The sequence below is a fragment of the Triplophysa dalaica genome, chromosome 4 (assembly GCF_015846415.1).
Source record: "Triplophysa dalaica isolate WHDGS20190420 chromosome 4, ASM1584641v1, whole genome shotgun sequence".
Lineage (NCBI taxonomy): Eukaryota > Metazoa > Chordata > Actinopteri > Cypriniformes > Nemacheilidae > Triplophysa > Triplophysa dalaica.
The window spans coordinates 2,895,451-2,907,183 of record NC_079545.1 but is presented as its reverse complement, the minus strand read 5'-3'; the positions used below and the strand labels follow the sequence as shown (position 1 = coordinate 2,907,183).

The 11,733-nt window shown below is 38.5% G+C and overlaps 3 protein-coding genes across 3 annotated transcripts; all 3 read left to right on the top strand.

The window, feature by feature from the left end:
• The first annotated feature begins 330 nt into the window (after positions 1-330).
• On the top strand, positions 331-2,585 carry gpsm1a (G protein signaling modulator 1a). Its single transcript, XM_056746722.1, has 3 exons — positions 331-629; positions 1,176-1,554; positions 1,672-2,585. Exons 2-3 carry the CDS (start codon positions 1,243-1,245, stop codon positions 1,858-1,860), a joined length of 501 nt encoding a protein of 166 aa, XP_056602700.1. The 5' UTR covers positions 331-629; positions 1,176-1,242; the 3' UTR covers positions 1,861-2,585.
• Positions 2,586-4,070: 1,485 nt separating this feature from the next.
• On the top strand, positions 4,071-8,447 carry ak5l (adenylate kinase 5, like). The gene is made up of 8 exons (XM_056746798.1): positions 4,071-4,493; positions 6,021-6,207; positions 6,650-6,823; positions 7,030-7,202; positions 7,564-7,677; positions 7,933-8,124; positions 8,205-8,291; positions 8,380-8,447. The coding sequence occupies exons 1-8, from the start codon at positions 4,434-4,436 to the stop codon at positions 8,398-8,400; spliced, it is 1,008 nt and encodes a 335-aa protein (XP_056602776.1). The 5' UTR covers positions 4,071-4,433; the 3' UTR covers positions 8,401-8,447.
• A 2,096-nt stretch (positions 8,448-10,543) lies between these two features.
• cmlc1 (cardiac myosin light chain-1) lies at positions 10,544-11,311 on the top strand. Its single transcript, XM_056745981.1, has one exon. It carries the CDS (start codon positions 10,593-10,595, stop codon positions 11,193-11,195), a length of 603 nt encoding a protein of 200 aa, XP_056601959.1. The 5' UTR covers positions 10,544-10,592; the 3' UTR covers positions 11,196-11,311.
• The last annotated feature ends 422 nt before the right edge of the window (positions 11,312-11,733 follow it).

The window sequence follows — 11,733 nt, the reverse complement described above, 5'->3', positions numbered from 1 at the left end:
CGGCCACTGTATCCTGGTGTAACTGTGCTCCAGTTTTCCTGACTGTGAGGAGAGAGAGAGGCAACTGATCCCCCAGGAGGCGATGAATGGGACTCAACAATGCAGGAATGCAAGCCAATGTGTGTGTGCGTTTGTGTGCCAGACAGTGTGTGTGTGTGTGTGTGTTTTTGTTGCTGTATGTATCCCTGTGTGCGAGTGAACAACAGGAGCGAGATTTGGAAGCCGATTTCCAGTTCCTATAGCAACCATGATGTAAGCAGAGAGGGGCAACTGCGCCCCATTTCTCTCTCTCCCCCCTCACTTTCCCTTTCTCTCTCCCCCTCGAAACCAGACAGCCCTGCACACAGGAAAGCTGGGTGTGGAAGATAGGGAAGTCATTCACATCTTTGCTGGAATAAATGCATTTTTTCCTTGTGTTTGTTTGTTTGTTTTTATGTCAGAGCAGATTTGCGAGCTGGACAGCATTGTTCAGTAACACATACATCTCAATCTTGGGACACAAAGATGTGTTTGGGATGTCTGGCGTGAAAATCATTTAGTGACTGAGGCTGTGGCTGATCTCAGATGAAGTTCCCATAGACAGCGCTTTGTCAAGTTTATTGGGATTTTCTTTTTTGGAAAGGATAACTGTAAGTAATTTTAAAACTTTGTCATGTCTCATATGTGTCTACATTATTTTACTAGAATTTAGAATATATGTAATTTAGTTGTATGAAAGTAAACGATTGCGTGAGATATTATTATGATAATTTTTTTAATTTTCTTTTAAAAATCCTTGTAGCAAGTTGATTTGATAATGTCATATTTCTTACTTTTTTACTACAACTTGAACTTATGCAAGTCATCATCTTAAATCCATGTCATGTGCGAGCGAGCAAACTTTTTAGATTCAAGATGCCAGTGTTTTTCTACCTCATATACAAATCGAATTATTATGTTTTCAAACATTTATTGCATTATCTCAATAAACTGTTATCCTTCATATGAGAATATTGGAAACATTTTCCAACTGGGAATCCCACTGATATGATTATTCACTTTGATCAAAACTTTACATCCCGCTTGCATCCGATCTTTGTTCGTCTAGATTCTACCTTGCTGATGAATGTTTACCAAGCACTATTTGCTCAAGAATTCTGAATGTTTTATAGGCTCTGTTTTCTGCTCTCTCAAAGGTAAGGCCCAGTCACCGCTAATGAGTTCTGCGCTTACACGCTGCACAAAGACCCCGAAAGCAGCGGCATGGAGAACCGGAGCCGCCGGCACCCTCAACAACCCAATGACAAGGCCGAAGAGGCCTCGACTGGGCCCACATCCTCCATGCCTCAGTCCCCTCTACTGTCTGGAGCTTCCTCTCTTATCTCTCTCACCCAGACAGAGGAGTTCTTTGACCTGATAGCCAGCTCGCAGAGCCGCAGACTGGACGACCAGAGAGCCAGTATAGGCGATCGGCTGGGCATCAGAATAGCGCAAAACAACGTGGGACACTTGTGCGAGGCGTGCAGTCCACGGGAACCTAGTGACGAGTTTTTCAACATGCTCATAAAATACCAGGTAATGTCTCAGGTTAACGGTTTCATTCCTGTTGATGTGCAATTGTTTCTTATATGGGATCATCATTGGTTAAAGGGAAGCTTGTTGGTATTGAATCACCTCTCTCCTCCCCTTCAGTCCTCCAGAATCAATGACCAGAGATGCTCTTTACCGCCAGCACCAGACGACCCAGATGAAGACTTCTTCAGCCTAATCCAGAAAGTGCAATCCAAACGGATGGATGAACAGCGGGTATCTTTTTATCCTGACGAAAAAGATGAGACAGACTCGAATCATAAGTCCAAAACCTCTGAAGGATCAAGTTAGAGACCTTTTATGTTGACATCAGCCACGCAACGGTCTTAGACCATCTGGATGTGCGTTTTGCGTGATCTTCAGAGGCTTGGTTTAGGCGAATAACGTAGGACAGTAGTAGAATTGTTACAAAGTGATTTAATTCGTATTTTGCTGTCCCGGATGCGAGCCCAAACCTCACAGGAGTGTCCGAAAGTGTTTGTGTTCCACACATTGTTTCATCATGTTTGTGCAGAAGTAAAACAACACCATGGAAAACGACGATTAACATACTTATGAAGGGTAAAGTTACTAACCGCTCTCACACAAAACAGTATAGATCGGCGTGACAAACAAGCGTTGCGCATAATTCACGAGCAGGTGCGTGTCCGTTTAGCTCGAGTGGAAAGTATGTCTCAGCACATGCTGAATATGAAGTTAGTGATTCTCAGCAGATGGGTGAAATTGCATTCGGCATGACGATGGATTTCCGTGGTTGGGATCAGTCGGTGGTCTAATTCTGCCGTAATAAATAATATGACAACTAAATACTAGTTAGCAGCAGTGTCCTATCAAAGATGAGATCTAAAATTTGGATAGTTTGTCTGAAAAAAGAACATACAGTATGAGCACTGTTTAACATGCCGTTTTGCTGTTTTGAAATAAACATGATGTTTTAGTATGGTGTCCGTGTTGTCTTTTTAATAGCAAAAGTATCAGGGCTGAATGATAATGGGTAAAACGGTCATTAAAATTATTATTATTCACGATTTATAGTCTCGATTATTCTGTCGGTTAAAAAGTTTTTTAATATTTATTACACTTAATACATGTACATAGTGTCGCTCCACCACAAAAATGAAAAATGTCTGACCTTATCATGATGATGACATTGTGGGCTTGCTATTTACATTAATAAGGTTATGCCTTATTAATCATGGCAGGCAGAAATGATTATCGTGATTAATGTGCGATTAATCATGCAGCCCTAAAAACTATGATGAAATGTCATAGTTACTGTAGTTGTTGTGTACTGTAACTTCTTTATATATGAATGTGGCATAGTTTAATTGGATTGTTCTTATTTTGTGAACTATTGTAGTAACTGGTGTGATCATAGTATTTGGCTATAATCTGTTAAAATTAGGAGGTTTTCAGTATAGTATAGGCCCACAAAAGCATTTTTCTCTTTGAAAATATATCCCACAGCCCTATAAATAAGGCTCAATAAAGCATAAAAAACATCCATTCTTGAATGTGTTTTATGTTATTAAAATTATTAAAATTGACAGAATTTCCCAGTAATTTACTTTTAAACTAAAAGCAATCAACATATTGGATTAAAAAGTCCCAATTTGTTGAGTGACATTATGAAGAGACAAAAATAAGATGACCAATGCATTACTGTGGATGGAAATGAGTTAAGACATCCTTTAAAGGGGCAGTTCATCCAATAATGAAAATTCTTTCATGTTTATCAAAATGTGAATATTGCTCTTTCTTCTGTAGAAGCAAAAAAGAAATGTCAATAAAATGTACAGTTTTGTGTCCATAAAATGGAAGTCAGTGGGGTTCAGTATTGATTGATTCCCAACATTCTTCAAAATATCTTCTTTTGTGTTCTGCAGAGAAAGAAAGTCATACTTGAATGACGAAGTAAATCATGAAAGGATTATCATTTTTGTTTGACAAAAAAGAAACACAAATATTTCAAATTCACATTTCATGTCCAGTTTTTTTCTCATGTGGCAATTAGCCGTGTAATAAGCGGGATAATGTACAGGCTGTTATCTCGAAAAAAGCCCCTTCAGTGTGATACAACGCCTTCCCCTTCGCGGTTGTTTTCTCTGATAACCTCCGGCTGCCTGTACATGATCCCTTACTTAAACACAAATATGTGTATGTATGTCCTATTAAATAATGTAATATTTTTTATGTTTATATTATACATTATGAAATATATTTTTTAGGGCTGAACAACGATTAGCTGCAACTAATCATTTGCAGAATAAAAGTCTTTGTTTACATAATATAAGTGGGTGTTTTGTGTTTATAACTATTTATATATAAACACACACACATGCATGTGCTGTACATACTTAAGAAATATTTACATGTGTATATATATTTTTATATAATATATATATATATATATTGTTTTTTAAATTATACATGCATGTGTGTGCATTTATACAGTACACCCACAAATATTATTTATGCATAAACTAAAACAAACTGTTGCAACAAATCATTGTGCAACCCAACATTTTTATTATTATTAAAATTCAATTCATTTTTACAGTACTCATTTATCTTTTAGAAAATATCTACAAGTACCCTCAGTAACCGATTGCACTCCCGGTTGGGAATTACAGGATCAGAGGATTACTCACAATGTTGAGGGTCGCTGTATTCATGAGCTTGACTTAAACTACTGTTGAATATAGAAGCATCACCTGGAGGTCATTGGCAGCAAAGCGCAGCAGAGGAAAAAACGAATACGCCGGTCAGAGTCAGAGCAGCTGTTCAGAGGCTGAAGCGCAACAGATGAGCGCACACATACAGCTTCAGCTCCGCCGCTCTGGATATCCGACACGTTCAACAGCATGAACACAAACGACGCCAAGGAATACCTTTCCAAGCGGCAGATCCCTCACCTGTTTGAGGTAAGTCTTACAGCTTCAAAAAAAGCTTTTATTTCTCATACATATCAACAAAACAGAGCAAGACACATTTGGAATATTAACAATGTTTCAAGGTCTGCGCATACAGGTTTACACTTTTAGAAAATGTCATTTTGATTCTCCAGCTTGTCTTGTAATTTATGGATCGATGTAAATGTTTCCTCTTGCAAATCTGCTATCATCTATCATCAACAAATGTTAGAGGAAACCTCACTGGAGCTTTAAATCTGATGAGGTCTTATAAAATGAATTAATCAGAAAGTCTGTGTCCATTTGCCTCGCACAATTACACGCCGAATTAGACACTTGAATGTGTCTCTATGGTGATTCTGAAGCAGGCTGCTGTAATTGCAAAGCACCAAGTCTCAAGCGCGTCCGCAGGAGGAAAGATTCTCATCAGACGGCTTCAACAAGTGCTTCTGCTTGTGTGGGAGACATGTAGTTGCATGCAAAAAATGTTGCATGCACGAGGAACACACATTTCTGATTCTTCTGTTTTAAAGGAAGCACGGTGTTTTAGGTCAAAACACATCTGCTCAGCCAGGGTGAAGGTTGTGATCGTGTCTCAACACCTGACGAACATTTGTCACCAAGGCAACAAGCTATGCACTTTAAATTTACTTTACGTGACTCATCATTAGAAATCTGGCCAATGGATCGCAAAGGAAAGCAGACAAACATGCACAGACAAATTCAAGCATGCGCATAACGTGCCGATAATACAGGAATGCAAGCCCTCAGGTTAAACTACATGAGATCACGTCTACACATTCTGTGACCTCATGTAATACAACAACATAAACTTGATGTCCACTTGCAGCCTCAGCAGTTTTTCTTTCAATTGAAACTCTCTTTAAAACATTGCTGTCTGTTGTGATACTACAAGCAAAACCGGCCGTTTGTTTTGTTTCTGTTTAAAAACCTGTTCCTTTATCCCGTATTCAGCAGCTGAATGTGTCCTGTTTGATACCTCAGAGGATTGACATGTAAATTCTCAAGCAGTTTTATTTGCATCAAAAGAAAAAAAGAACAGCTGTTTACAGGCTTGGATTTTCCATTCACTCTTCCTCTGACTGAAGCTCTTATTGTTAAACTGATGACACGTGTGGGAAGAATAAAATAACAAATTGCAATTATTATTCCCCAATACAAAGAGAACTGCATTCATTCAGAGAACGAATTCATTTCTCTCTCTCGCATCGCCTTGACATTTAGGAATCTTGAGTTCTTGTTCTCGTATGTTTATTATATAGCCATATATTGTCAATGTATATATTGCTGTATATTGAAAAATATTAGCACCAGTTTCCAATATATGAAAATGAATTATGTAAAATATTGCATTATATTTCGCAGTATAGATTTTAGGCATCCACAAATATCAGTCATTCCCAACAAAACTATGATATACGATAAAGCAGTTTACATAATAGAGGTGCTCTAGAATTTCAGCTTGAAATCTTCCTGAATAAACTCATAATGTCAATAATATGCATTTTGTCATTCCAGAGCATGTTAACAGGGCTGATGTACCACAGACCCGAGGACCCTTTGGCGTTCTTGGAGAGCTGCCTGCAAAAAACACGAGACCTGGGGGGTGCCGAGCACGTCGCCTGGGACACTTTCATCACGCCGGATCGGAAACCACTCCCACCGATTTCCCCAGCACAGGGCAAAAACCTCCCCTGCAAACTTGGTAATTTAGTCCAATAACTTTCAATGAACACTCTTTTAGAAATAAAATAAATCGATGGCTACGTGGATGTATGTTAAAGTGACACGTCTGCATTTGAGATCAATTTAATTTAAGCACAGATACTACAATGTTGCTATGTAATGTTTTTCACAAGCTTCAAAACTTAATTTGATAAATGTTTGTGTCATGTTGGCGGCAACCAAATAAAAAGGTTTTCATTTGGGCTATAAATCTGAAAGACGTCTGTAAAAACGAGCATTGCGAGGAAATTAAAGAAAGTTCAAGATGGCTCAAGTGTTTGAAAATTAGCAAAATATCTCAATAAAAAAGCCGAAGCACACAGAGGGTTATGAATTATATGATATGATATCATTTAAATTGAAGCAAAAGGCTGTCTGGGGTCATACAGAAACAATGAAATGTTATTTTTTTATTTCATTAGATGGTGGCACTGGGCCTGGTCCAGGACCTTATCGGCGATATGACAGACTGCCACCAATTCAAGCGCAGTTCTCAATAGAAAGTGACTCCGACATGACAGAATCCTCCGGGCTCATTCAAGAGTATGACGTCTTTGACCCGTCCAAACCACGACCGCACATTATATTCATCATAGGTGAGTGGTCACCGCTCTCAACTGTTTCTTCAGCTGCTTCAGCAGTCGAAAATACATTTTCATTCATTTATTCTTTTCTTTAATGCCGATATTCTTTTTCAGCTGGATGAAATGAAATTCAGCAGCCTTGACTTGAATTAATTTGACATTAGCATTTTCATTATGTTTGTCTGTGGTGTAAAATGGGATTTATTTCATATTCCTAGGAGGGCCAGGCAGCGGCAAGGGAACTCAGACGGCTAAAATTGCACATCACTATGATTTCCAGCACGTGTCGGTGGGGGAAATTTTAAGGAACCAGTTGTTGCATCACGCCCCCAGTGATCGCAAATGGGAACTAATTGCTCAGATTATTGCCAATGGAGAACTGGCACCTCAGGTTTGTGTCTGAATTTAACTGCATGTCATTGAGTTCTTTAAGTTTTATTCATGTGCTGAATTAGCTTTAGCTTTTCATGTTTCATTTTAGTGTTCGTCCATTTTATTCATTAACTTTAGTATTGCTATATAGTTTCATTTCTTTTATTTCCGTTTAAGTTTTCATTCATTTCCAGTTAATGGTATCAACCGTTTATTGCTGAGGCAACATTTCTCATTTCCATGTAGTCTTTCAAATACCTTCAAGGCCTATATTTTATGTGGTTGTGAATCACACAAAGGTTTTCATCATTTTATTTTTGGTTACAATAATGACCCTGTTTACAAGTTGTACCGTTCTGCTGTTGTTGTTGTTGTTTTAGGAGACGACTATTGAGGAGCTGAAACAACAGTTTATCAAGCACCAAGATGCCAAAGGATTCATTGTGGATGGATTTCCCAGAGAGATATCACAGGCGTTCACCTTCGAGGAGCAGGCAAGTTATTCTGATTTTTTTAAGATGAGAGACATACTGTTTCGGTTTTGCCCTTTGACTTATTGCATTTTTACAATAAGCATACCATTTTGTACGATTCACTTCAAACAAATTCATACAAATAAACCACCTCACAAAATAGTATGCATACTGATCAAATGTAAAGTTGCTTTGGATAAAAACATCGGCCAAATGCATAAATGTAAATAGCCCAGTACACAAAAACTTCAGACACATTAATCGTTTTTCTTTCAGATTGGCTCTCCAGATTTGGTGATCTTGCTCGCCTGCTCCAATCAACAACTCCGCCAGCGTTTAGAAAAAAGAGCCTCTCAACAGGGCCGTCCCGACGACAACACTCACGCGATCGAGAAGAGACTACATACATTCAAACACAACATCTCGCTCATAGCCAAGTACTATCAGGAGAGAGGTCTTATCGTGAGGGTAAGATGCTGTTCAGCAAAACACTACCAGTTTTATGCTATGAAACATGATGATGTCACAAATGTGATGTTCTCTGCCAGGTGGATGCTGATCGAGATGAAGACGACATTTTCACAGACATCTGTGCCATGGTGAAAGGAAGTCTGTTCCCGAGCGACTCACAAGCGGTAAGATACATCACGAGCTGCGTTTTAAAAATGACTGGTAAATAAGATTTGATGTCATACTGAAAGAAGTTTTATTTTCTCTCTGCAGAGCAGTACTGAGGAGCTTTAAAGGAGCTCATCGATATTCAAGCATTCAAACATCTATTACCAGCCAAACTGTCCATAATGTTTTATGAATAAACTTTCTCTTTCAATATTTACTAGCCCTCATGTCATTACAAACTTTGAAGATATTTTGTGGAATATCCAAACATTGCATCACATTGACTTCAATTGTATGAACACAAAACCACAGAGACATTTCTCAAAATATCTTTATTTGTGTGCCACAGAAGAAAGATTCTGATTATTTTTTCTTAAATCATACATTTTGCAACTCAATCTTATTCTCAAAAAGAATCTTATTTAAATGTTTAAAATCCATATTATTACTAAAAGATTTGAGCTTCTGCGTCATGAGATGACTACAAAATTAGAAACAGAATCAATGACGGATTAATTAGGTTTTTGTTGAACTTCACAGTATGACACACTGGACAAAGACAGAAAGAAAGTCGGCCCTGAGGCTGTGTTCTCATTAATGGATGTTCAGTCCAGCTGTGCCACATTAACACTGTGGGATGTCAATGAATGCTGACAGTCAGAGTATCTTTACTGACAGACCTCAGAGTGCCAAAACAAAGTTACGTAAAATACTCCAGAATACTTACACCAAAGCAACCTAAACCTAAACATTACATTACAGCCACTAGATGGCAGACTTTCATTTGCCAAAAGTCCTCAAGTTGTTGAAAATGCTCAGGAATTTATTTAAGTAATGAGCTCTTAACCAACCGCAAATAACTGCTTGTGTCATTTAAACCTATTTATGATACATTTCTCAGACTTGGATGTTTAAAACATATCTGCTGTATATAGAAAAAATATGTAAATTTTGCTTCAAAGACCAATCAATTTTGGTCACACTTCGGATCTCAGTACTTAAAAATAATGCTTACAAGTGTCTTTTTTTTGTGTTTAATGTGCTTAAAATACTATATCACTGTGAGTGAGTGAGTGAGTGAGTGAGTGGAATGTGCCGTTCTCAGAATAGACGGTCTTATCACCAGTCAGGCGAGATATAGCAGCGTTATAGTGGCACTAGGAAACTCCTTCTTGCGTAAAATTTAAAAGTTATGTTGTCATGTACAATTTCAATTACTGCCGACTCAGCAAATGCACTTCTGTGTGTTGTTTAAAAAAAAGGAATATTATTTTTTCAGCTATTTTTGGAAGTTGAATAGAATAATGTCAATAAAACTGTTGCTTTCACGCAGATCTACTGCTCATCTCTCTGACCGTTACGTTCTACTAAAATCTGCTTTTCACTGAATTTGATGTCTCTATTTAGAGAGGTGTTTATAGGAATGAAACATTACCAAGTGTTACAAAAGCACAATTGGTAGACATGATCGTCTGCCAAATGCATATATGTAAATGACTGTAGAACAGTAAATACATACTCTATATAAAAAAGATGAGGATGTCCTTACATGTTAATACAAAATATAAAAGGTATAGATCACTTTAAAAATCTCAATTATTTCTCCAAGACATCAATGAAAATAAATGGAGAGCACATGGAAAGTTTGCTTAAATTCAGATATCTCTCATGAGAATAGGATCCCGAAATCTCACAAATGTCTCCATTAGAGTTTCAGAAGAGATGTCACAAACTGAGCTCAAACTTTTAAAAATCTGCAATCAAAAGTCAATATTACTAAAGATCTCAATATGAAGATTCAAAATCAAATTTAGCCAAATCCATACCTACATAATCTACCTTCATAACAACTGTCTCGCTTGTTTCCATTTATCTTAAGCCTAAGTAATTTTGGGAGAAACATTGAGACTAACTTGATACTTTAACTGATAGCTCCTACAAATCTCCAGAGCAACACAATTTGAGCAATAACATATTCTTCTAGGAAGCGTCTGTCATCATAATTCATCAGTTGATAAAAGGCTTCTTAGGGAGAATAACCTAACAGACTATTACTGATGTAGGGTTATTTATTTTCCAAGAGCAATCATTGGGTCTCATTGAAACTTGTGGTAGGTTTGGTCTTATCTAATGCTCAGAGGCATTACATTGGTATGAGCAGCTCTCAAGTTTGTTCCAGTTCACTTCCCTATATAGCCCTGCCACTATTCCAGTCCTGATAACTTTTATCAGACACCTTAACATGTCAGTATAAAAGCTCAACAGTTGCTCTTACGACACACACTTCTCATACCATCTCCGCTCTCAAACACTGCATTATGGCACCGAAAAAGATTGAACCCAAGAAACCAGATCCTAAGAAACCAGAGCCGAAGAAAGAAGAGGCTCCAGCACCGGCTGCCGCCCCTGCTCCGGTTCCCAAAACCCCAGAAGAGCCTGCGCTCGACGTAAAGAGCATCCCGCTGGAATTTACCGCTGACCAGATTGAGGAATTCAGAGACGCCTTCACGCTCTTTGACGAGACGGCGACCGGCGAGATGAAGATCAGGTACGCTCAGTGCGGAGAAGTGATGAGGGCCCTCGGTCACAACCCTACCAACGCTGACGTCCTGACCGTCCTGGGAAAGCCCAAAGCGGAAGATATGAACACCAAACACCTGGACTTTGAGACTTTCCTACCCATGCTGCAGCACATCTCTAGAGCCAAGGACCAGGGAACCTTCGAGGACTTTGTTGAAGGTTTGAGGGTCTTCGATAAAGAAGGAAACGGGACCGTAATGGGCGCAGAGCTCCGTCACGTCTTGGCAACGCTCGGGGAGAAGATGACAGAGGACGAGGTGGACCGTCTGATGGCCGGACAAGAAGACGCCAACGGCTGCATTAACTACACATCCTTCATCAAACACATCCTTTCTGGGTGAACTTAGGTTTGCAGTTTGAAAAAGGAACTTTAAACGGCAACAGTCAAAACACTGGAAAGAAAATATGTCTTGTCTGTGTGTGTTGGACAGCGTTGAATAAAAGTCATCCAAGTTTTGTTTCGTCTCAGTGTTTTTGTTCTGTTAATCCTGTTGTTGAGATGTCAAACTAAGAGACGGCTGGGAAAGCGTTTGTAGACGCATGCCATCCCATAAGAAAAGCCTTTCATATATCAGATATTTCAGCTAGACATCAAATGCAGAACAAATGGAAATTTCCAGCGTTTCGGGAAAAGAGGCTGAAATCTTTAGACATATATAGAGCTTCAGAAGAGATTTCAACAATGTCTCAAACTGAGCTCAGATTTGTCAAGTCTGCAATCAGAAGTCGATATTATTGAAGATCTCAATATGCTTTCTCATCACATTTACCCAAATCCAGATTATTTTTGCTCCATTCTGAGACTTGACACTTGAAACACAATTGAGAACGCCATCAAATCTCCAGAGATTGAAGAGCAACAACACAGTAACAATATAA

Excerpts from the sequence above, each read along its gene's own strand:
- gpsm1a (XM_056746722.1), top strand. The coding sequence starts at position 1,243 with ATGGAGAACCGGAGCCGCCGGCACCCTCAACAACCCAATGACAAGGCC. Across the intron at positions 1,555-1,671 it reads ACATGCTCATAAAATACCAG|TCCTCCAGAATCAATGACCA; the intron begins GTAATGTCTCAG and ends CCTCCCCTTCAG.
- ak5l (XM_056746798.1), top strand. The coding sequence starts at position 4,434 with ATGAACACAAACGACGCCAAGGAATACCTTTCCAAGCGGCAGATCCCT. Across the intron at positions 6,208-6,649 it reads AAACCTCCCCTGCAAACTTG|ATGGTGGCACTGGGCCTGGT; the intron begins GTAATTTAGTCC and ends TTATTTCATTAG. Across the intron at positions 7,203-7,563 it reads ATGGAGAACTGGCACCTCAG|GAGACGACTATTGAGGAGCT; the intron begins GTTTGTGTCTGA and ends TTGTTGTTTTAG.
- cmlc1 (XM_056745981.1), top strand. The coding sequence starts at position 10,593 with ATGGCACCGAAAAAGATTGAACCCAAGAAACCAGATCCTAAGAAACCA.